Raw genomic sequence first — 26,459 nt, forward strand, 5'->3', positions numbered from 1 at the left:
GTAACAAAAACATATGAAAGCACAAATCAACCAATGCACAATTACTATCAAAACAACACGGAACCGAAAACATCGGGAACCACCATAGGAAACCATCCAAAAATGAATTTTTGTTTTTGTTCCACTATAATTTAAATCTTGAAAAATAACAAAAACATCAAAGTACAAACCTGCAAATTCATAATTATTATCAAAACGACCTGGAGCCTAACCCCGGGAACCACCACAGGAAACCATCCAAAAATTGCATTTTTGTTCCAAAATAAATTAGAATAATAAAATTAAAAACACATGAAAAAGAAATTCAATCATCAGAAATAACTCATTTTTATACAAAATCGTTGTTTTGATTTATTCAAATTACAAAAACAAATGAAAACAAAGATCATGCAATGTTTTGTATGTTCAAAACAATATGGAGCCTAAAACACTGGGAACCACCGCTGAAACCATCTAAAATCTCATTTTGTTCAAAATAATACAAATCTATAAATCACCAAAAAATGATAATGCCAACCCCTGCCAGATTGACACTTGCCAACCTGGTACAATTGGCAGATGCCAATGATTTCTGACACTCTGGATATTGATGGCAAATGCCAATTTGGCCCGTGACTGCAAATGCCTGGTTGTGCGTACCCTTGCACATTCTTCTTGGCCGAACCTGGCAAATGCCACATTGGCATCAGTTGGCAAGTGCCAACCTGGCACTATGTGGCATATTTTCCCTGTGTATATCATTATTTCTTTGTCTCTGTAGGGCTGGGTTGCATACCAATATTCCTAACTATGTTGAGAGTGATGATAAAGCAATGTGGGTTGGTGCTATTATATCATTGTCTTGTTTCTGTAGGGCTGGGTTGCATACCAATATTCCTGTTACTATGTTGAGACTGATGACAAATCAAAGTGGTCTGATGCTATTGACAAGTGTGACGTCAAAGGTGGAGACTTGATGTCCATTGCTGATAGGTAAGGCAAGATGTGTTTGCTATTTGATATCATTATTGCATTTGATTAGGCCTATGTAATCAGTGACGGCACCAGGATTTGGGGGGGGGGGGGCATTGGGGGCAAAGTGAATTTCAGGGGGCAAAATCGACAAATTTTGTGCAAAATTGCTGCAAAAAGTTGAAATTTACGTAATTTTGGGATTTTTGCCTCAAAAGTGGGGTGCAAGAAAAAAAATTGGCCTAGCTTGTGATTGTTTGTAACTCCTTATTACATTTAGGAGAGGTGTGGCAAAGAGCACAAATTATTTCTTTTTTCTGAATTTCAGATTTGAGCAATCAGTGCTTGCCAGTCAATTGGGTTTACAGGACGGTCAAATGTTCTGGATTGGATTCAGTGATTTGGCTAGTCCTGGAGAATATACGTGGAGTGATGGTAGTCCTGTGACATACACACACTGGGACCAAGGAATGCCAGGTAAATTTATTTCCAGTCAATGGACTAAGGAATGCTCAGTGCTTTATAGCAGAGTTGTTGCTAGAGTGGAAGAGGAGTGTGATCATGTGATGGTAAGTCTGTGATATATACGGAATGGGATGAACAAAAATGCCAGTGTTAGAAAGAAGAGAAGGGTTTATGTGATTGTAGTCTGCCTGGGGTAGTCCAGTACAGTGTACACTCACTGTGTGTGGCAGTTTACGTCTTGAACCCAGCACGGTTGTTTGATGGCATGTAAAACTGAGTCGTTTTTAAGAAAAGTTAAGAAAAATGATGACGCTATTTATCTAAAATCTTGTTTGCATCTTTACAAGGGGTAGACACTTGTAAAATGGTATAAAACATCAGCAAACAGACTTTTTATCATGAAATGTAAGGTATAACTCATATTAGTTGACTTATTTAAATTTAAAATATATGTAAATAGCGCCCCCAATTTGCACACAAATGTACAGTTTATAGAATTAAAATTGCCACAAAAAAGCAGAAAAAGATGAATAATTTGATATAGAAACAAAAATCAATGTTAAAAATGTATATGTGTATATACAGTTTATTAGTGTGATAGCTGTTGGTATTATTAAGGTCTAGAATTGAACATTATAATAATGTTTTGTTAGAAAAAAATCATAAATGATCACTTTAAACAACAGGACTACTGATCCCTGCTGACAGGCGGAAATATTGTTTGCCGACTAAAATTGTTAATTGTTGACCCCGAATTATGTTTGCCAGCTCGCAGAAGAATCTTTACAAAAAATCTAAAATTCTTTTTTTTTTTGGTTTAATAGTAACTACTCTTCATCAGTACATGCCCGAATGAACTGCGACAAAGTACTGATGTCACTGTCTCGAGGAAGCCTAATGAGCAACACATTCAAAAAATTTCAAAAAGTTTTGTTAAAATGCTATATATTGTATTATGATTTGTTAAAATGCTAATATTGTATTATGTTAAAATGCTAATATTGTATTAGGTCGCATGTCACAAATAGGTCACCCAAAAATGGAGGAGCCGTAACATGAAAATGCTTTCTTCCCACTTCAAGTTTAGTTTATTCTAAAAGTATGATACCTATTTTAGAAAGTTTGGTGTCATTTTGTAGATAATTATGTTCTTTGTCAAATGCAAAAAAACCCAAGTCAATTAGACAACTACTTTGAGATTTATACTTCAATATGTAAGATGTGTCAATGGAGGAGCTGGGGCGGGTGAGCCGGGGCGGGTGAGCCCCCATAGGGTTGTACACAAAATTGTGAAAATATGGCAAACTTCAAACCTTTGTATCTTAAAAAGTACAACTAGCATGGACACCAAATTGCACATTTATCATCCTAGATTGTTAATCTACCTCATAGTAGATCAACTGTAACAAAAGATGTAACTAATTAATTGCCTAATTAAATACTAATTAAGACAGTTTTCCCTATATGTTACTGTACAAAGTGTGTACGTAATGCTCCGACATTTCTAAATGGCCTATCTCTTGCCCGAGTCACCCTGCTTATTCAAAAGTACACATATTTTTAAGGAAATTTGATGAGGAATTCAATTATGCTATTAGTTTTAGTGCCAGACATGGAGGAAAAAAGTTTTGATTGATAATGTCATACAAATTGTAAAATTATTTTTTCAATTTTTGACCACCCTGTATGTTTAACGCAAGGGATACCAAACTCTTTCTTCCTAATTTGTTGGAAGGGCCCATGCAATGTCTTTCTGAATCCATATTTATTTTGAGCTACATAGCTTTCAGAAAAAGAAACTATGGGGTTTACCATGACACGAAAGATGCTAATTTTGTTGATGTTCCACCCTGTATATTTCTTACCCACCCTGTATTATGATATTATACTTTGTTGATTTGGCATCCTTGTAATATAAGCTTTCCAGAAATGTATACTTTTAATGGTCTAAAATGTATTCATTAAAAGTTGTGTTGAAGTGAATCAAGATTGGTGATATTTTTATCATAAAACAATATGTTACACAAAAGATGACCAATTCATGACATGCGACCATTATGATTTTCAGATAACAGCAATGGTGACTGTGTGGCAGCTACTTCTGGTGTTGTTGCTGGTATGTGGCAAGATAAAGCATGTTATGATGAATTGAACTATGTCTGTGAGAAAGGAAGAATTGGCTTCACAGCTCCCCCAGTAACACAACCTCCACCACCAACACAACCCAGCAATCAAGGTTGTGCAACAGGATGGATTGGATATGGGAATAACTGCTTTAGGGTAAGCTTTTGGTGTCTACCTGCTATGTTGAATATGAAATAAGGGTAAGGGTTGGGGTTAAATCTGACATAATGAACCTAATTGTTTTTAACATAACAAACCTTCAACATAGTGGGCTGTATCCAAGATTTTGGCTGATATTATATTTGGGTGTAGTGGCCTTTCACAAACTTCATTTTTTGTGGAAAAAAACCCTTCATTTTCTGTTGTTCACAAGAACATCCAGCAAGGACTGGCAGATACATATTTCTTGTTCTCATTGGAAAAAAACATGAAATGCAGATACCTTAATTATTTAATATTTCTTTATTTAATTGATTTTAAGTCAAATATGATAATGCATATTATTTTAAATTTTGATTTATTCCACTGTTATTTCATGGTTATTTGAATATTTGTAGCTTTCCAGAGTCTTAGCTAGGATTTGACAAGTGCCTGTCATTTTCTCCAAAACTACCTGTCCAAACATTGACCCTGAAAACATAAACCAGACATCTGTCCCTTCTGAGGATTTAACTCAAATAGCTATTGCTATAGCCCTTGATTTATTTATCTGGTCTTGTTTGGAGTTCACAGAACTTATTCAAGCATTATTTTTAGAATTTAGCATATGTCACAGGCATTAATTTTGCCTATTCCAGGAGTAAATTTTCTGTCCAAAATGATGGGTGAATGGGTGGTTAGCTAACACCCTGATGACAATACAGTTTCAAAACTTTAAAAATTAATATCCAACATAATTGAACAGAGAAGTCTTAGAAAAGTTTTTGTTTTTTGATTTTTTTAATCATGATAATTAACATTTTGTTTCTTTTAAACTTCCCAGGTTGATGAAGTGCCAAATTCGGAAACCTTGTTCTGGGTAGATGCTCAACAACACTGTCGTAACATGGGAGCAGAACTGGCCAGTTTCCATAGCGGAGATGAAGAAGACTATGTAAAATCACAAGCTAATGTTATGTAAGTTCATTTTCAGTTTGTTTTCAAACCATTACATTTTGTTTATCACATATTAAGTTCACATGTCCTCCTAGAAGATCAGTTGAGTGAATGTTCTTAGTCAGTTACCATTGCATTAATAATAATATTTAAATGTGTAAGCTATAAAGTTGATGAAATTGTTTATCTGTTTCCAGTACCCCAGGTGCAGGTTTCTGGTTTGGGCTACATGATCAAAGTACCGAAGGTGGTGAGTAGTTTTATTTTAATCACAGATGTCAAATAGGACAAATTAGGGATAAACAGCAAGTTTCATATTTCTGAACAATTTGTTTGCAGTTGTTTTTCACAATTGTTATCAATTGAATTTTATAAAAGAGTGCTTTTGCCAAAAACTGGGGATATTCTTGCTGGGAGTGTGAAACTTGTTTAAGAGTGTTGACAAAAATTATATAGTTATGTGTACACTTTCATACTTACTGCCATTTGCATACATGATTTTCATTTTCTTTTTAAGTTGAATAAAATTACTTGACCATATTCTCTCATTCAAATAATTTCCACTTTAGGTTTTGAGTACACAGATGGTACACCAGTGGATCACACTAATTGGGGCCCAGGTGAACCCAATGACGTAGGGACTGGAGAGGATTGTGTGGAGATGTTTTTGGGTGATCGAGGCTGGAATGATATGGATTGTAATTTCTATAGAAGCTGGGTCTGCAAAATAGCAAAAGGTATAAACAGAGAATGCAGTTACTAAATGTATATAGCATACTGTGCCAAGTATATGCCCCAGGGGTGATATTTTTTCAATAGGGGACCTTATTAAGGATGAATTTCAATGAACTGGATGGAAGTTTAAGGTATTGGATATCAATATTTGCCCAGTAGTTTATGTGGGACTTTGGAGCACATCAGACACAACAAATTGCATACTGAATATGAGGAATGTCCTGAAGATTTTAATAGGAACAAATTTTCTGGCAATTCATATTTGTTATATTTTTGATATTTAACAGTCCTCAAAGTAAAATGTATACATCTAATGATATATACTTTCAGTGTATATGTAGCTGGGAGGAAAAGCCGTCCATCATTTGAAAATTTTGACCGTTCGTATTGACAATATACATTTGTTCCCAAAAGGACCAGTATTTTTAGGTATTTTAGGGGGAAAATATATATGTATGTAAAAATATATTGACTATAATATTATGTAAAAGTATATATATAACCAAGGACCTTACCTTGCACACCCGAAGCTGAGCTCCAAAACTTGGACCCACTTGACATTTTACTATCCAACAGAGACTGGAATTTAATAACACTGGTGAACATGACATGGTCTTCTTTGCAATACACTGGTAGGGACAGGGAACTGTGGACGTCCTCGGTTGATGGGTATCCTCGGTTGTGAAGTCATTTTCAGGGGTACATACTTATTTGCAGATCTTTACAAATGTGCCCTGACACAAACAAAATGCACTTTGAAACTGTTTGTTATCTTACAAGGGCATTTCGTAACCGGTAACCCACAGCATCGCCCCCCCCCCCCCCCACTTTTCTCAATTATACCACTGGAATCCTCTGGCTACTTAATGTTTATGTACAAAAAATGTTCTTGCAGATTAATTTACTTATTTGGATATCTACTGAAAAATGTCAAAAAAAGAGGATGCTAGGATCACGAAATACTCCTGTAAATCTGTTTAAAACAGGTAGCTTTTCACCTTTTTGTATTTTTTTTCCATAGGTGTTGTACCCTACACTACTCCAGCTCCACCTACCCCTTCTCCTTGTAAGTATATAAAACAATATTATTACACTGTTAGCTGGGAGGTTAAATTGGCTGTTAATAAGTATGCAATACAATTGAATATATGAATACAAAAGCCACCTAAGTCCATACTTAAACCAAATTGAGTTAAGCATGGGAAAGTGTTGCTTTACATAGGCCTGTCATATGTATGAAAGAACAAGTAAAATTTTATCCTCTGTGTCTATTGAGCATGTGAAAAATAGCATGTATGAAAGAATCACCCAATTCCATGATTTGAGTCTTGTAACACATTGATTAAAATCCAGTATGTATAAAAGTCCACTTGTAACACATTCATTGCTAGAGAGTGACTTTTGAAAAAAAATGGGTTTAATAAAAGAAAGTGTGTGGTTTATATTACATGGCAGAATGCTTATCAACATTATACATACCTGTGCGCTTTATTTTGTATTATCTTACTAGTGGTAATCTCATTCTAACATTGTTGTCTTTGTATATGATTCAAAAAACCACCTAAGTCCAAAATTTAAAATGAACCCCACGAAGTCCCTGAAATGCTAATCGTCATACCTAATACAGGTTAATCCACTCATTTGCACGTAAAACTTACCATATTGACCAGGTAAATCTAACTGAAGGAATTAAAATGATACACAGGTTTTTCTCTCAAAATCACTTCCCATGGACTTAGGTGGCTTTTGTATTCATGTATTCAATTATTACACTCCTGGCAGGAGGTGAAATTGGCTGTTAGTAAGTATACGATACAATTATTGCACTCTTAGCTGGTAGGTCAAATTGGCTGTTACTAAGTATACAATGTAATTATTACACTCTTAGCTGGGAGGTGAAATTGGCTGTTAGTAAGTATGCAATACAATTATTACACTCTAGGCTGAGAGGTTAAATTGACTGTTAAGTATAAGAAACAATAATTATTACACCCTTAGCTGGGAGGTAAAGTTGGCTGTTAGTAAGTTAAGTATATGATACAATTATTACACTCTAGGCTGGGAGTTTGAAATTGGCTGTTAGTAAAGATACGATACAATTATACATTCTTATGGGAGGTTAAATTGGCTGTTAATACAGGGTGTATCAAAATGATTGGTACCGGGCTATGTGACATTTTCAAAAATATATCAAAATTATAAAATTGCTAATTAATATAGTTTTTGTACTATAAATAGAAAGGGGCATATGTTAACTTATTGATCTATTAATCTGAAGTTAATAGGTTGATGCATCTGGGAGCTATTGCCATTTAAACGAAGATCGACGTAATCATGGTTTGAGTTACACAACACAAGATGAATAGGTTCACTGCTTGAACCATTTATTGCATACATATTCTTCAATATCTCACCTCAGTATACATAACATAAAATTGCTTAACACATGCTTTTAGAAAGATAGTTCCTGAAGTCCCTGCCTTCCGACTCTGGCAGTGTGAGGTGAAGCCCTATCGTGAAAGAACTTTTAATTGGGTCCATTCTGCAACTGCCCATATCAAATATTGAAGCATTGCAAGTTATAGCATGTTTGCATGGGATACGCCTTGCTCTTAGAAACTGTCTCCTAAATCTTCTCTGCACTTCTTCATAGCTTCGTGTCGACCAGTAATTCTTAACTATGAATGCACACTGAAGTGTGGAATATTGTGGACCCATTCCAATAACTTTTACCAGGTCTAAACTAACCTACACTGTCTACAGTCTATAGCCATTCTGCCACACCATCTACTTGATACACAAACTTCTGTCACCCCACCTAAATTATTCAAGTCAATAATATTACTCTCAAGCAATAAATATTGATTATTACATTAATATATAATTATGAATGAAGAAATAGGCAAGGAAAATATTAAACATTTCCATGATTTTCAACATATCATCCTCACAAGGTATTTGCAGTAAAATAGAGCTTTGAAAATGGTGCGCTACTGATCCAGCGTTACGATGAAAAGTGTAAAAACACCTACTTTCCTTTAGAATCATGTAACTTCTGAATCGAATATGCTATCTTTATGATCTAAAATTCTTAAAGAAGATAAAACTACTATAATTACAAATATTTAAACAATTAACCCCAAACTGGTGCAAAAAGTAGATAAAAAATTCGGCAAAAAATGAGAAGTCTTCGGTACCAATCATTTTGATACACCCTGTAATATGTTTTGAAAATCACTGGTTGCACATGTGTACAATATCACTCTGATTGCCCCTGGGTTTCTACTGAGCATGATAATCGGTATTACTCCAAACCAAACCACATCAACCATCAACCTTTGCCCAGTAGAAACACGCTTGCCTGATTATGTCTTTGCTGTGTATTTCAGATCCTCCATGTCCTTCTAACTCTGAATGGATGTTGCGTGGAGACTACTGCTATTATTACAGTGCAGAGATTGATGATAGAAGAGGCTGGGTGGAGGCTAACAGTTACTGTATGGATAATGGAGGCTATCTAGCATCAGTACATGCAGATGGAGAGAACGACTTCCTGACAGATATTGTAAGTTGTAAACTTATAGCCCTAATGTATGAAAATTTGTATTAAAAAAGGCTCAAAATTTCTGAAAAACATTCCACCCTGGATATAAATGTTTGTGCGCACAGAAACATCCAACATTAAAGCCATAATGTATGGATTCCATCAAATTTGTATTTTGTTACTCTCTACTCAAATTGCTGAATTAATAGTACCAGAAGAGCAATATCTGGATATGCAAAAGTTGCAGGCCTTTTCGTAAAGAGTAGGGGATCAGCCCGGGCCTGTTGTCTGTCACACTCAGCATTGAGGTCAACTTGCGCTGCCCATTATTATTATTATTATTATTATTATTATTATTATTATTATTATTATTATTATTATTAATAGTAGTAATAACTGTCAGGAAAAGTTTCTGTCCATTTTAAGCTGAAATAACAAGGTAAAGTGAAAGAAACCACACTGGCTATTTGGTTGTTTAACATATAGTTCTATGGGGAAATTAAATGTCTGAATACAACATTATGTCAACACAATGAATCTGGCTGATTCCATTTAGAATGTAAGTTGGGACATGTGTAAGGATGACAAATATACCAAAACAAAAATCTGGTTTGAAAAAAAAAAACAATTTCATATTATAAGATTGTGCATTATGGCTTTAAATATGACTGAAAACCAGTTTTTGTACAAGTGGCCTTTTAGTGACGATATGCATATAGTAGGGTTGATGCTTTGATTATTACTGGAAGGTATATAATCTGATTTTTGTCCATATTTCCTGATGTATTGATCACAATTGGAAATGAAACTTGATCATTTTCATTCCACAAAAGTCATGCTGATTTAAACATTACATCAAACACAAAATATCTACCAACATCTATGCATTTCTGCACCTGCTACTACCTGTAATTCATATGCCTTTTGAAGGGAACTTATATTGAAAAATATTGCTGGTGCGTGACCGTCAAAACACATTTAACCAATCAATTTCTAGCGACTTAAATGCATAGTTGATCAGGCAGTGGATACTGCATTCAACACCCCACGTCAAGCTGAGACGATAGGTATTTTCGTCTCAAACGTCAAGTAAGGGCAACACTGTACATCAAACGTACTGTTGCTAATGTGTGATTGTTCACTGCACACATTGTTTGAATTAGAAAAGATTTGCTGAAAAGTGCTATTGATAATTTGTCCACATATCTATGAAAGTTCAATCTTTTTACATCACAATATTTTAAAGTTACCCAAACTTTTATTTCAGAATACACATTTCTTGAAAACTTTTATACTCTGCTTTTGTTTGTAGACTTTAAGAAAGTATGACTACCATTCTCATTGGATTGGTCTGAGGACATATGCTGCAAATGGGAAATATTCGTAAGTAGACAGAACCGTGACTGAAACTTAATTCAAAGAAGCTAGTACCATATTCTATTTCCATGTAACTTCCTTAAATAAGATAAACAGATATTTAAAAGAAAAAAAGATAAAAATAGAGGAGGGAATGTGAGGGGACAGAAGGTTTGAGAAGAGGAGTGGATGAATCAATCGACAACATTTGAGAGAAATAAAGTCACTAATTTACCTTGTGTAAATATGTTTTCCCTACTTTTAGACAAAAAAAGACAAATACCTGATTGGCCCATCAGTTCTTAGAAGGATTTTAATTCTATGCATTATATGAAATATACAGATATTTACTTTGTCATGATAAGACGTGGGGAAGGTGATGATTTTAGTTAATTTTAAAAATATCTCCAAATCACAAATTCTGGGGCGGTCAGACCCCTTGAAACAGGGTTTTTTTCGTCGCCTAAGGGTGATCTTACATATGTATTTGATATCTTTACGCCCTTGCATTATTTTAGATGGTCTGATGGAACACCTCTAGACTACATCAACTGGTCACCAGGGGAACCAAATGATTTTAATGGAGAAGAAGAGTGTGCAGAATTCTATGTATATAGTAAGTTATGTGTTCAATAGATGATAACCATGATAACTATGACACGCCAGTCAAGTTAGCGCAGTTGGTAGGGCATCAGACTTGAGTGTGAGAGGTCCCAAGTTCGAGCAATGGCATTGTTATTCTCGTGAAAATAATTGCACTAACTTAAAACTTCCCTGGACAAGGAACTAACTGCCTAATGTTCTCAGTTTATACCTGTACATTACTTGGGGAGCTGGTCCAGGTTATGATGCTTATTTGTGGGTAGACTAGGAGACAAGACTTCGCTTATATTGAGCTACTTCCCTGAATGTTGTTTAATGGTGTTTCTTGGGCCACAGAGGGCAGCGGAAATCTGTAAAGTGTGCGGAGGCCTGTGGGTTTGCATCGTGTTTTTTGTGTTGTGATTTTAATTTTACCAGTATTAGAGTAGCATGCACATTATATTTTGGGTTAGATAGATGTCAGGGTATAACTTTTAACAGCTTATTAGAGTAGAGGCTAGTAGAATCACAACACCCCTCTAATCACACTTGTATAGTCCTAAGAAAACATTAATAATGCAGTCCTGTGTTTTCTACACATGAAGAAAGAGAGAAAAAGAGAAAGAAAATGAGATAGAGAAATAATGGTAGAAAGGCCAGCAGGGGGAGAGAGGAAGGTAGACTGTAAAAAGTAGACAGAGATTGGACAGAGAGTGAAAAGGGGGGAAGTGAAACGAAGAAAATAGAATTTACAATATTTGGGAGCAAAAAGTTACCATCCTTGTGTAAATATTTAATTTGACTTTTGACTTTCAGCAACATCAGAACCAGGCTCATGGAATGACCTGAACTGTGGAGACAAGATTCCATTTATATGCAAGAAAGCTAATGGTAACATTGTCCCTATCACCTATCCCCCTACTCCCACTCCTGTAGGTAATTGTCCTACAGGAGCCTTCAAATTTGACAATCGTTGTTACCAGTTCTTTGGGGAGGATACAGCAGATCGTGTTGGCTGGCATGATGCAAGAACACAATGCGAGTCATTGGGAATGCAGCTAGCTACTCTACATAGTCAACAAGTGCAATGTAAGTATGTTTGTTTGTTTATTTATTTGTTTAAGCAATTTAGAAATATGAGAATGGTAGCATTTGTTGGTTATTTCTCTGGAACCTGCTCTCTATTGCAGCCTCTTGTGCCCTAGGTAAAAGGTGCTACATAATGAAGTGTGTATATATTTTATGAAGTGTGTATATTAATGAATCTGTTCTTATAGCTTTCTTGACCACCCAGCTAAAGACTGTCACATACCGTATGTGGATTGGACTCAGTGATGTTACCACTACTGGTCAGTTCCGATGGGCTGATGGTACAGCTGTAGATTTCACCAACTGGAATAATGGGGAACCTAACGAAGCTGGTGGTGAAGTAAGTGTGCATGTTTAACACACACCCTACATGCAGCTACAGTGTGATTTAAGTGTTTCTCCGGTTGACACCACAGACATCATCAATACACCCCTTTACTGGAAATACCAAGCAAACACAAAAATGCTCTTAAACATTTATTCAAAAGGTAACATTTAAATGTCAGGTTATATAAAGGTCATGAAAACGTTACTAAAACGTTATTGTAAGATATTTTGGGCAAACATTTTTGCAAAATATTTTGTCAACACTTAAAGAACATTCTGTTTAGAATATTTTACAGCAAGTTTTCAAAATGAATTTTGAATGTTATTAAAATGTTTTATACCCTTTATATATCCCGACATATAAATGTTTTCTGTAAAACGTTGTTTCCTGGGTATGTGTCAACCATGGACCAAAAAAAGCACTGGGGAAACGTGGACCCAAATTTACTAACCAAGCAGTGGAACTATCGATCCATAGACAGAAGAGTGTCCATTCAGCCTCATTATGAAATCGTGTTATTTTTTGCAGGAAGATTGTGTAGAAATGTTAAACAACAAAGATGATGTTGGTGAATGGAATGATAATGCATGTGGGAAATTGGAGAATGGATTTGTTTGTCAGAGGAACCCAGGTAGGAACAAATACAACTAATGCATAGCATCATATAAGGGGACAAAAAGTAAAAATCAGGCTCGCTGACTCGTGGTTCTTGGCACTGTAGATGTGTCTTACTCTGTATCTTTAAGTACATGTCATATTGTGGGTTAAACTTTTAGACAGACCTTTCTTAAAAGAATAACTGCCACCACCTCAACAGATTAAGGTTAAGATAATGGTTGGAATGGTGACCACTATTCTAAAGTTCAAACGTTTTCACTAACCAAAGTGTAAATCATTTTGATTCACCAATTTGCTGATGTAGTGATTCGCTGATGTAGTGATTTTGTAATACTTCCTTAGTTACTGGTACACGTTTTGACACCTGTGGATCTGTTTTGTAACCAAAGATGGAAGTTAGCCTGAACAAAGTTGCTAAGTGATTAAAAAAAAAGGCTCCGCTGTGAATATCCAAGATATTGTAAGCCTAAACAAGACATAATCTGATCCACCCAGGCCAAAGTCAGAAATTTTGGAATTAAAATATAAGCAAAATAAGGAACAGAAAACAATAGAATGCATAAGACAAACTTGCTATACCTTATTCACCCATTTTGTACAAATATATTGTACAAATAGCTCAATGTCTAAGTTTGTTCATCCCAAATCTGAAATCAAATCAGACTTACTCTGATGTTGGCTACAATTTTGCAATTATGTATCTTATGCATAATTTTCACTGCCTCATACAGATTTAAGTCTACCTGACCCAGGTGATCTTCCCAACAGCTGCACAAAGACAAACTATGTCCAGTACTATGACAGTTGCTTCCGAGTCATTACATTACAGTCATCGGGAATGTCTTTCCAAGATGCACAGAGCGCCTGTAAGTCGGATGGCACAGATTTGGCTAGTATTGTAGATAGTTATGAGCAAGCTTTTGTGGAGACTCGACTACACATCATGGGAGATAATCCACTGTGGATTGGATTGGTGGATGATAAGGTGAGCCTGATTAATGACTGGATCGCATGATTATTAGCATTATTTACACATAAGCAGTAGCATATCTGTGATTTTTGTCAGCAAACCAATTTCCCCCATCAGGGATGCAGCTTAAAAACACATGTAGAACCCTGATCAGCCAGCCAACATTATAAATACAACATTGTTTCCAAATTCAGGATGTAGGCCAAATATTTTACTGGTCTTGCTATGAGATTTAAAATATTGGGCTCGACCATGTCTTGCTAAATATTTTTAACTCATAGCTCTGCCAATAGATATGGGCTCAATCGATCCAATTTTATATCAGTATTTGTGTGAAATAAAACTATTATTTATTTAATTTTGATTTTACAGGTTGCAGGGGAGTACAGTTGGGTGGATGGTTGGCCTGTATGGTATACAAACTGGGGTCAAAGTGAACCAAGTAGAGGACCAGGAGAGGGCTGCGTGGCTGTGGAATTCGACGGGTCTTGGGATGACACAGACTGCAGCAGGAAACTATGCCTCTCTGCAAATATTCCACTGGTAAGTGACAAATTCATGTTTGTAATTAAAAGCAATATTGTAATATTGCCATAAAAAGTAGATTTTTATTTTTTGTTCGCAGAATATTATTTTTCACTTGGTTTTAACTGTAATTTAATTCCAGTGCCTATATTGCAAATCCGTGTATCAGTCTGTTGATCATTAATGAGGTTGATTTGTGTAATGAGTTATGAACATCCAAAGCAACAAGACATTTCGTCAGATTCATCATATAGTGTGTATCATGAGAAAAACTGTGAAATAAATTTTGGAGAAAAATAAGTTTGAAAAAATGCTGATAGGGTTATATTATGTGTTTTTGCACTAATTTCAAACTGTTCTTAAGTGTTCAAAGCACCTTCCAGTTCTATGTAAATTTGAACTGTTAGTTTTTTTGGTAATGTGGCATTTTGTGAAACAGATCCCCCCAATACAATAGCTGTATTAATAGTGGTGCATTTATGATAGTTTTAAGTGTATCACATAATAAGCATATTACGCCACTATGTGGCACATTGTACAATTGTGTCATACATTTACTCTGTGATACACAATGTTTTTAATATTGGTCATACTTAATTTTGATTGTAATGTATTCTACAAATTCAATTGTTGCAGTTATTACAAGACGTCAGTAAAATATTGAATCAATTATTGTTTGTAAAATATGAATGATTGTACACTACTTTAATAAGAGAACACGAAAGCAGTTACAAACTTGCTTGCTTGATTATATTCACAGCAGACCAATATATTTTGTACAAGTAGGTTTGCCACACTTGAGCTTTGTATGATGCACCAAACTAATCACGGGGTACCAGACACGAGTGGCACGTGTTGTACAAGTGAACTGTTTCCACAAAAGGAAACAATATCAAATTGTTCAGGTTCTTAATATTGTGTAAGAGATAAATAGCATTTTTTTTATTTTGCTATGCATACTGAGCTCAATTCAATACATATATTTCAGCACCCATGCCTACCGATCCACCTATTGCCCCTGGAACATGTGATGATGGTTGGTCAGCCTACGGCAGCTTCTGCTATAGTCTAAGTGCAGATATGAAATCATGGCCTGAATCTGAGTACCAATGTGAGAAGTATGGAGCTACAGTTGCATCGGTACATAGCAGACAAGATAATGAGTTTATTAAGAATCTAGCTAAGGATGGATGGAGAGATTTGTGGATAGGATTGCATCGTGATGATAATGGTAAGCTTTAATAATTGAAGCCATAAAATACAGTCTTTTTTAACATAAATGTCATTCTTTCTTGTTCAAACCTGATTTATTGGCATATTTTTTACACAGGTTTCACTTTAGACCTTATTTGGAACTTATTTCATTTGTGTGTGTTTGTAGGAATGTAGAGCTACTTGATACTATTATTATTATTTTCATAATTGTTGCAATCACATCTCCCAAATGGGCAAGAAATTATTATGGAGGAGATGTAAGAGGTGGATGTTGTGGCACCCCCTTGGTTCCGGGGGTCAGTATGTTGTCCTAGACAGGGCCGGGTCAAGGTCTAACCCTTTGTCATGGTTCAGTCTGGGTCTTTTTGTTCTGCTTTGGATAGCTTCCAAAACCCTACAAGGGAAGTCCTTTACGTCATCTACTTCTGTGATGTCATCGGAGGTGTTTCAACAACATCACTAGCAACAACAAATATTCAGAGCAATAACATCCGCTGGAGACGCCACAATTTTATATAATATGACAATCTCTCTATATTTGCACATAGGTGCTTTTATGTGGCATGATGATACAGCAGTAGACTATGTGAATTGGGCAGAAGGGGAGCCAACGTGGGAGTGGAACGGTGAACATGAAAATTGTGTAGAGATGTGGTCTAGTGGATATTGGAATGATATTGACTGTCTCTATGACCAGGCTTATGTCTGCAAGAAAGACAAATGTAAGTTGTTTGCTTTGCTAATTCTTTTGCACAACTCGGATTCCATCACTCTCCAAAAAATACAGATGCTTGTGGAAAAAGGTGATTACAACTGCAAATTTTTGCAATTCTTTTTTGTGAAAAAAAAAAAAAAGGGTATTGTAAAATTCTTGATGATCCTGAATAGGGGTATATTTAGCCCTGGTCTGTTGGTCAGAGAGCATCTTCATTGCGCTTGGTTTTGAGTTCTGGTATGCATGGTAAGTCACCCCCTGATAAATTTTGTGACTAATTTTACATTTTTCTCAAAAAACACACTGTGGTAACAAAAGTTATGTATATTATAGGGGCAATGAATCCAATTCAATGAAATTTCGGTGATTCAAGACAAGTAGTTCATTATATATTTTAAGAAATGAGGTACATTCTAGCAGTACCTCTTTTCTTTTCATAAATAAGTCTTCAGTCTAACATGTTTTCTAAAATGTCATGCAAAATCATCCTGCTTTAGACAGATTTCAGCTACTCAGCTCCCTCCCCACATACACTCAAATCCGGGATAGTCATTTGATGGACATGTGCCTCTGTAATTATACAGGAGCTGTGCAACATTTCGATTGCTAAATGGTCAATATCAACCAAAATGCATTATTAATCATTACCTGATGGATGCCATCATTAAAATTGGTTGTCTGCCCGATTAGGCAGTTTGTATTTTGTTCACACTTGTATTAAGTTTTTTTTTTTTATCTTTTATTTTATTTGCTTCGTTGATTTCATCACATTATATATTTACATAACTCATTTGTTCTCACTTAACTAATTTCTGACTTTACTGATTTCTACAATTTTTACTACATAAGCTTTCTGATTCTTAATTCAGAGTGTAATAGACTGATCAAATCGGATATTTCCCGTAACGATATTTACTAATTGACAGTTTACTAACACTTATTATTTTATTGATAGTAGTATTACATTTTCCTGCACGGTAGTAACCAAAGATAACATCTGCTTGTGTGGTTTTAATTTTAACATTGTAGTGTTGCAAAATTATTTTGTCCACTTCGCTCCATATCTTTTAATTTTTTTGCAACCAAAAAAAAGTGTTCAATATAATCTACTTCGTTACAAATTTCACATACATTACTTTGTTCTTTTCCTATTTTGTTAAGAAAGACTTTTGTTGCATAAATATTACTGGTTATTTTCCAATTCAATGTCATTAGCCTAGGTTCTTTTGTTGCCAGAATATTTTTCCAAATTTTGCCCCAATTGAATTTCATATTTTTGAATTTATTTTCCCAAAAGGTTTGACATATTGGTTTAGTCGAAATCTTTGATAACATAGCTTTCCTATATAATTGTGTGGTGCAATTCATTATTGCAACAAAAGTTTTTCCATCATAAAAGTATATGTCCTTGTTAATAACATTCTGATATTTATTTTTGCATGTCTTTAAAATTGCTTGTTTTAGAGCTAAATATTGTATACAAACACTGGCTTGCTGTGGAAACCTACTTTTGATTTCGTCTAGTGAATGAAAGACACCGTTTTGATCATACAAGTCTGAAATACATATTATACCTCTTTTAGCCCACTCCTTGTAATAAAATGTCTTACCCCTTCTAATTATACAAATATTATTCCAAATAACTTCATCTCCCCAGTTTTGCACTTGGTTTTTGTCTTGAGTACTTTTTGTTGACAACCACACCTTGATTAGATTTCGGTAAAACATGGGCATCTCATTTATTATATATCTTACCACTGCATTGATATTTTCAAAATTACAGTTGCACTTAAAAATATGTACGCCTAACTGGGTTTTATTAATAATATATAAAGGAATATTTTTTCACGTGCTGATTTCTGGCGATGCCAACTTTTTTATCCATAACAACTTCAATGAGTCCAGAAATATTTTAAAATTGAACATTTTTTGTCACCGTTGTCGTACTCGTTTACTAGTGTTGTTCTTTTAACCTTTTCCGAACCTCCCCATACAAACTTAAAAAACATACTATTTACTTTATTTACAAAACATTGTGGTAAGTCTATAATTGAACCTATATATGAAAATTTTGATGCCATCAAATTTTTTACTATGAGTATTTTACCAACCATTGATAGGTTTCTCATTGTCCATGCTCTTATGGACTTTTCTATTGAGACCATTTTCGGTTCCCAATTTGCAGACAACTCTTCAATATTAATTGATGGGTTAACTACTACACCTAATAATTTGACACTGTTGTTTGGTTCGAATTTCCAATTGATGTCACCGACCTTCTTTTTCAAACTTTTGCTTGCGCCAATCCAAACTGCGTCACTTTTTGTTTTATTAAGATGAGACCTGAAATTTCTGTAAAACGGTCAAGGATTTCTATAACTCTATGTATTGACTTTTCATCCCTCACAAAGATTGTAGTGTCGTCGGCAAATTGAGTTATTTTAACTTCACCTTCCCCATAGTCTTTAAGGGTAATTCAATACCCCGTATATCATTTGTTTGTCTTATCTTACTAGACATAATTTCTGACGCTATAAGAAATAATAAAGGAGATAAATTACAACCTTGTCTTAAACCTTCTTCTTGAAAGAAGAAATTTGACAAATGACCATTGTGTAATATACAACTTACAGTGTTCTTAAACATAGTGGTAATCCATTTTTCAATTGCATACCAAAATTTAATTTCTCAAGTGCAAATAAAATCAAATCTCTGTTTATCGTATCGAATGCTTTTCGAAAATCAATGCAAATCATAGCCCCTTCTACATTTTCCTTTTCTGTATATCTCAAAACATCTTCAACAAGGCGTATGTTTAAAGCTGCACCACGTTTTCTTAAAAAGCCATTTTGGTCTGTGTTAATTACGTTGGGTAAAACCTGATTTATTCTTGAGGCGAGCACTTTTGCTGCAATCTTGTAATCTATATTCAGTAATGTTATCGGTCTCCAATTATCCAATTTGTTTCTAGTAAGTCCCTTCCCTTTGTGAATTAATATAATAATACCTCTTTTATGCAATGCTGCGAGTTCGCCAGCTTCATGTGCTTCATTAAACGATTTACAATCAATTGTCCTACCAATCTCCAATGACATTTAAAAAATTCTGAAGTTAATCCATCAATCCCGGGGCTCTTACAATTGGCCATTGTTTTAAGAGCCTTTTCACATTCATCATTAGTAAGTAAACTCTCACATGACTCTTTATCTTCCTCAGATAACTGTTCAGAGTTCATATTTTCAACGAAATTATCAAACATAAGTTTTGTCGTTTGACCCCTTTTTTTGTACAATTCTTTGTAATAATCAACTTGCACTTTAATAATGTCTTCTTGATTACTTACATCATTTCCACCTGTATCAGTCAGATAAGTGATAGTTTTATTACTTACATTTCTTTTTCAAGATTCATAAAATATTTTGTACATCTTTCCCCTTCTTCTGTCCATTTTGCTTTGCTTCTTATGATAAGTCCCTTCATGTGATGGTGATACAGTAATTCATATTCTAGTTTTACCTTGTCATATTCATGTACAAAACAATCATTATTTGGATCATCAGTTATCTTTTCAAATAACAGTTTCATTTTCTTCTCCAAATTTCTCATTTTAACTTCTTTATCTTTTTTTACTATCTTTTGCAAAGTTAGTAGAAAAAGTTCTTATTCTATTTTTTGCAAAGATCCCACAATTGTCTGGCATTCAATATATTTTGACATTCCTGTGTAGTACCATTAACAAGTTTTTCTATACCCTCATTATATTCTTGGTCTTGCAGTAGGCTATTATTTAGCTTCCAGTAACCAAGCCCTCTTTCTTGTTTTTGTAAAAGTAATTCCATTTCTACCGCCATATGGTCCGACCCAAAGCCCGGTATAATATCAATTTTTTCTGCATAGCTTTCAAAAGTACACGGTATCAACCAATAATCTAAAGTTGATTTAACCTTTGATGATTTTCTGCTCCATGTAAACCTTTTTTTATTTCCGTTTTTTCTTCTCCATATATCGATGAGATTTAAAGTTTCAAAAATCTCTTTAATTTTGTTTACACACTCGGATTTATAATATGAGTTGCTTCCAGTACCTAACATATCAAGATCTGGGTCAAATACAGTATTAAAATCCCCGCCTAATACATTGTGCTCGTTTAAGCCCACTCCATGCATCAAAATACTTTGCTTAAGAAACTCAAAGAACCTCTTTCTGTCTTGCAGCTCATTTGGAGCATATATATTCCATATATTAAGATTAACATTATCCATTTCAACTTTGACTCCGAGAAGTCTTCCCTCATTATCTGCAAAAAACTGATTTGCCTCAATATTACTTTTTGGATTTATGAGAGTAAGTACACCTTTACTTCTATTAGTTCCATAGTTACCAAATATTTGACCTTCCCACTCTTTTGACCATTCAGAAATGTCATTTGTATTACAGTATACTTCTTGTAATATAGCAATATCATATTTATTACGCTTTAACCAGTCAAAGACAATAGCACGCTTTTTCTTGTTCCGAAGTCCCGATACATTAAAGCTAATTAAGAAAAGACGCTCCATGATCATTGGTGGTTAATCGTCTCGCACATAATGTCTTCATTTGAAGATAGGACACATATACATAATACAATTCTTTTTTTTTTAAATTTTTTTTTTTTTTTTTACATCAGTCTAACTGTTTTATGGAGGGTCCTCATATGGTGTTTCATCCGAGGATGCCGACTTCATGGATTCATACTCTGACATACTGGCATATGGCGATGCATGTTCTGTTACATTTGGTGACGCTTGGTGTCCTTTCTTCTTTTCTTTTTGATCTCTGGGTGAAGTTGATATTTTTCTCTTCTTCTTGTCTTTCTTCTTTTGGCTGCTTCTGCTTTCCGCGTGACTAGTATCTTGGGCGAGATTGGAGCCGGCTCCTTGCAAATGCGACCTAATGTCCGTTTGTTTTGTCAGCGTTTTGCTTTGTTTCTCAGTCTCAGGTACAGGGTCTCTCTGATCGGTTTTTTCTTCATTGCGATTTTGTCTAGGTTCGGATTGTCTTTTCTGCGGTGATGCGGCTGATATTAACAAATCTTCTACTTTTTTTCAGGATCTCTGGTGATGTGGGGCCTGATGCTGGTTGAATGCATTTGTCCAACAGTTCATGCAGGATTACAATCGATGGGTTTGGCGGCGGCGATTGAGGTGCCATATGTTGTGTCTTCTGATCAGGTGTTTGGTGAACTGCAACTGGATGGATTAAAAGTGCAGCTTGATCTACAACAGGACGGGCAGATGCAAGAGGTACTAGAGGCGCAGGAGCTTGGTCACAGTTGCTCTTGGTGTGCCCTCGTTCATTACATCTGAAACATGTCGGGCCAAGGTCCGCTGTTGGGCAGTTGTGCTTAGTATGTCCATTGTTATTACAAAGAAAGCATTTTAGTTGCGGTTTGTCTGGGCATTCTCTTGCTGGGTGGTTCAAATAACAGTGATGGCAATTTATAGGTGGCTGTCCGTTGTAGTAGACAACTACCTGCGCATCAATTAGTTTGTTCTGGTTTCTTGGGTCGGAGATTTGTATGTCCGAGTAACGTAACTTATGTTCATATATCTCCGACACCATACATACTCTATGACCTGTATATAGGTGTTTAAAGCGCTTTGTAATGTCGTTTTCTTCTCTTCTACTCCGATCCTCTTCCTTATGTCTAGATACCATGGTTTCACGCTTGGCCCATGTATCGACCCACTGCTCAACGTATTCGTCCGATATGGACTGTGGTAGTTCATGAATACTCAGTCTTATTCCTCTTTTTTTGCGCATTCCGTGTATCAAACTGTAATCTTCTAGTGGACAGGCTTTGTCCTTTAACGTGATCACATCATTTGCCAATACACGAACCTTTGCCTGCAGAGTTGATACTGTGACAATCCATATACTGTAATCAGAATGGTATTGGGCTGATAATATATCGTTCGGTGTAATGGCGTCTTTATCATTTGCAACTGTATTCTCGTATATCGCCTGTGCCATCTCTATATTTGTTAGTCTGATATTGCGCGGTACTTTTACCCTGATCCACAGATCCGGGTCTTTCAATCGCTTTACTGCTAGTTCCTCCTCATTTGTAATCGTGTTTTCTGCATTATCCAAGCTTACCGTTTCGTCCTTGTCCGCCATGACTACAAACCGCGGTAGGTTTGAATGGTGATCAGTGAAGTGTGGATGTGCATATAGCATACAGTGAACACGACACGTACAGCTATGCACAAGCTACGCTGTTATAGCAAGTGCACGATGATTGTTTTAAAGTTGTTTAAGTTGTAATTTCTTCAATTTTGCGACAGTTTTTATCAGAATTTACCTCAAGTGGATCCTGTTGCTACAAGTAAAGGACAGATATATTGTAGTCCTTATATCTCAACCAAATTTCATGAAAAAAAATTAGGTTTTACTCGCACACGATGTGAACCACGTCCGACGTTGATGACTGCATCAACATAAAGTATACTTGTATTAATTTTTACCTTTCTATCTTATGTTCAGCACCCTTTGAGACTGACAAACCGCCACCTGGTACTCTACCAACAACACGCAGACCTCCACGTACCTATCCAACAGGCTGGACTGGCTCAACAGAAGCAATTCCAACAACACTACCACCAGGAACACCAATAGACCCAGGAAAACAAACTGGTAGGTTAAGGGCGTGGCCATAAATCACAGGGGAGGAGGATATACCCCGTTTTTGACTGGGGTGACTGATGTAATCACCTCCACTTATATTATTAGGGCTATTTTCAACTAATTAGTCAATCGCCTGCAGATGAATGGATTCTCTTTTTTTAAATTTCATTGTTAACCTTTTGCAGACATTTTTTTTGAGTGATTCCCTGTCAAAATAAGGGTCAACATTTGTGTTGCAAGCTAACAGCCCCAGTAGAAACAGATCGGGTGAAGGGTAATGCAATAGAAACAGACTGGAGCAATAGGTGATACAGGGTGATGCAAGGAATATGCTGTAACAGCCCCAGTAGAAACAGATCGGGTGAAGGGTAATGCAGGGTGATGCAATTTTTGGGGTGATAAAGTGATCAAAATCTGGCCTAAAAACAGATTGAAGTTCACGAAAAAGTTTTCTGTACTTTCGTGGATAGTCAATCGTGGGTATCAATCGTTACCTTGCATTTGCAGCACGTACAGCAGGAACAACCTGGGTTGATTAAGAATGCAGGGGTTGCAATGCACAGTAATGCAAGGTGCTCAGTATAAACATGCCCATTGTTTCAAACCCAACCACTTACCCAGGTTAAGATTCTCCATTCGATTTATTTAAATGTACCCTCAGGTTAATAACTTGGAAAAATTGTTTTATGTAAAACATGAGCTATATGGTAAGTTACAACACAATGATTTCACTGCCGCATGAAATCTTTTTCATTTTAACTGCCAAAACTTCACTATTATCTATTGCAGGCTTATCATCTGGCGCCATTGTAGGCATTGTCATAGGGATCTTAATCTGTGTGGTGTTGGTTGGTACTATCATCTTCTTTATCGTCAGTGGAGGAATAAGCTTACCAGGCAAATCTAAATCCCCTCTTGATATTGGCAGTGTGGGATTTGACAATGCTTTGTATAATGCTGGCGCAGGATCAGTACAGGTTAATGATAGTGCCACTGTTGGAGATCCGACCAGTGTGGCATAATTACTCTGTCTGTCATTTTTTGTTTTGACTTTCAATAATAATAAGGACGTTTTGTGCATAATTTTGACATTTTTTTACTAAAACGTCGATTTCTCAGAGTTCACTTTTGACAATATTGCACGATTTTTGTGACAAGATAACTCGAAAAATATGCAAGCAAAAGGTAAACTTTTTGCACTATCGTTTAGAGTACATCAAAGCCTAGGGAAGGTTTTCTCATTTTTCAAAGTATTTGTTTAAAACAAAAATATACACCATTCTGTGCAATTTTTAGCTTAAGGGCTGGGGTATGAACGTTTGGACAGTATTTATTGTGGGACATTAGAGCACATCAGACATATCGAATTGCATTCTGAATACGAAGAATGTCATTCTGATATCAAATAATTTAGATTTTTGAAATTCGCAATTTAATACACATTTTATGGCAAATCATTAAAATTGATATTTTTGATATTTAACAGTACTTGAAGTAAACTTTATAAATCTGATGATTTATACTTAAAGTGTATGTAGGTGGGATGAAAAGCCGACGATCAATTGAAAATTTTGACCTTTCGTATTGAAAATATGGATTTTTTTCCCAAAACACCAACAAAAATTAGGTCTTTTGGGAAAAAAATCCATATCTTCAATATGAAAGGTCAAAATTTTCAATTGACCGTCGGCTTTTCCTCCTGCTACATACACTTTAAGAATATGTCATTAGATTTATATAATTTACTTCGAGGACTGTTATATATCAAAATTTGAAAAATATCAAATTTTTTAATTTGTCATAAAATTTGTATTATATTGTGATTTTCAAAAATGAAAATTATTTGATATCAGAAAGACATGCTTCGTATTCAGAATGCAATTCGATAGGTCTGAAGTGCTCTCATGTCCCACAAAAAATACTGTCGAACCGCAATAAACGCTCATTTTAGATCCCTTAATAGAGTGACAAAATTGCTTTTTTTCACATGTTTTTTCAATATTTCGAAAAAGAGACTAATTTCAAAAAATAAAAAACCTTCCCTAAGTTCATGTCTCTTCTTTATGAAAAGCTAACTGAATTTGTTTTACTCCGAACGGATTTTTTTCTAAGTTGTCAAAAAAAATTGGGGTAAAGAAGTGATTTTTTGTGATTTTTTCAAAAACTCGAGATTTTTGAACAAATCTGACGTCACCATGGGATTCCGTGACTCAACTTCCACAAATGTATAGTTTTATATACTTTTGACATACAATTCAGAAATAATGATGCTCGAAAAGGTCCATGTTCTCTCCCATGACACTGGCCTTAATCACGCGAACTTAAACAGTTGTTCTTTTCTCTATTTCTAAAACATTTGGGTTGACTGTATTGTGTTAATTATAATCAGGGCATACCAGTATCAGAGAGCAAAATTTCCCATTCGTCCGAACCGACGCAAATATTGTTTGCTGACTAAAATTGATAATTGTTGACCCAGTTTGGTTCTGTTGTTTAATAATTGTTTAAAACAATACAAAGTCCAATATCACCAGCAATGAAAATTCAAATTTTAGGACTAAATTTAATACTACAATGACTACAATGGGAGAAGAATTATGGCCATTGCAGCTATTTCATTCCAGTATAATATATAACCGTATTTACTGTTGTCCTGGCATTTACGAGCCGGGGCAACATCACACCCCCCATCAACAGATTCCCAAAAGAGGATCATATTTATTTGATCACAAATGTGGGGGAAACTCACAAATAGTGAAATTAGAAAGGATTACACTTTTCATTTGTTCTTAAAATTGACCATGCCATTGTTTTTTCCACAATAAATTTTGCTTGTCATAAATTTACCAGATAATGTTTGCATACAAAATTATTCTAATTTTCTTACAGTTACATAACTGTAATGATTTACATTTGACAGTTCTTATACATAATTTATTTTTGTAATAAAAGAAGAAAGAAATGTATGAAAACAACCACAATAAAGAGTAATTTATACACACGTTTGTGGTGTATTTTAGCTCATTTATAAGTTTGTATGTTTGATAGAAAGTGAATATGGTGTGAAAAAGACACAAAACACATCAAGGATCAATAAATGATACTAGAGGATATCTATGATATGATCAATGATGTAAATAAACAGACTCGGTAAACCAAACAACCAATGTAGGTACAAAAACAGGCAAAGTTCGAGTGGCCAAAAATTGCCAATTTCAGAGCCCACAGAAGTGCCAGCAAAACAGTACAAAAGTAACCTGGAGCAGACAAACAAAACCAAACAGACAAAAAACAAGCCATTTTTCAAAATGATTTGAATATGATCTGATTTGATAAATAACCTTATCTATGTACATTGGTTCTGTGACTAATAAATGGGCATCTGTATTTAATTGCATAATGGTGTGCTGCTTAAATGTGAGTAGAATGGGTGAAAGGTTCTTTAATTACTTTTGATATGGTACTGCAACTCTCAAGT

The 26,459-nt window shown here is 35.2% G+C and overlaps 2 protein-coding genes across 2 annotated transcripts in view; both read left to right on the plus strand.

Moving 5' to 3' along the window:
- LOC140142147 (macrophage mannose receptor 1-like) overlaps positions 1–11,301 on the plus strand; it is a 39,227-nt gene extending 27,926 nt beyond the window's left edge. The window contains exons 16-26 of the mRNA XM_072164112.1: positions 854–972; positions 1,280–1,428; positions 3,485–3,696; positions 4,523–4,656; positions 4,833–4,885; positions 5,205–5,333; positions 6,392–6,436; positions 8,760–8,935; positions 10,227–10,297; positions 10,789–10,886; positions 11,291–11,301. Coding sequence (XP_072020213.1) covers positions 854–972; positions 1,280–1,428; positions 3,485–3,696; positions 4,523–4,656; positions 4,833–4,885; positions 5,205–5,333; positions 6,392–6,436; positions 8,760–8,935; positions 10,227–10,297; positions 10,789–10,886; positions 11,291–11,301 — 1,197 coding nt within the window. The remainder of the gene's footprint in view (positions 1–853; positions 973–1,279; positions 1,429–3,484; positions 3,697–4,522; positions 4,657–4,832; positions 4,886–5,204; positions 5,334–6,391; positions 6,437–8,759; positions 8,936–10,226; positions 10,298–10,788; positions 10,887–11,290) is intronic.
- Positions 11,302–13,762: 2,461 nt separating this feature from the next.
- Positions 13,763–20,986, plus strand: LOC140142148 (C-type lectin lectoxin-Thr1-like). Its single transcript, XM_072164113.1, has 5 exons — positions 13,763–13,872; positions 14,230–14,400; positions 15,371–15,613; positions 16,146–16,319; positions 20,982–20,986. The coding sequence occupies exons 2-5, from the start codon at positions 14,376–14,378 to the stop codon at positions 20,984–20,986; spliced, it is 447 nt and encodes a 148-aa protein (XP_072020214.1). The 5' UTR covers positions 13,763–13,872; positions 14,230–14,375.
- The last annotated feature ends 5,473 nt before the right edge of the window (positions 20,987–26,459 follow it).

The sequence above is a fragment of the Amphiura filiformis genome, chromosome 20 (genome assembly GCF_039555335.1).
Source record: "Amphiura filiformis chromosome 20, Afil_fr2py, whole genome shotgun sequence".
NCBI lineage: Eukaryota > Metazoa > Echinodermata > Ophiuroidea > Amphilepidida > Amphiuridae > Amphiura > Amphiura filiformis.

Bases quoted from the DNA above. Each gene is read 5' to 3' on its own strand.
- LOC140142148 (XM_072164113.1), top strand. From the start codon at position 14,376: ATGCCTCTCTGCAAATATTCCACTG. The intron at 14,401-15,370 runs GTAAGTGACAAA...CATATATTTCAG, and splicing joins TCTCTGCAAATATTCCACTG to CACCCATGCCTACCGATCCA. The intron at 15,614-16,145 runs GTAAGCTTTAAT...ATTTGCACATAG, and splicing joins ATTGCATCGTGATGATAATG to GTGCTTTTATGTGGCATGAT.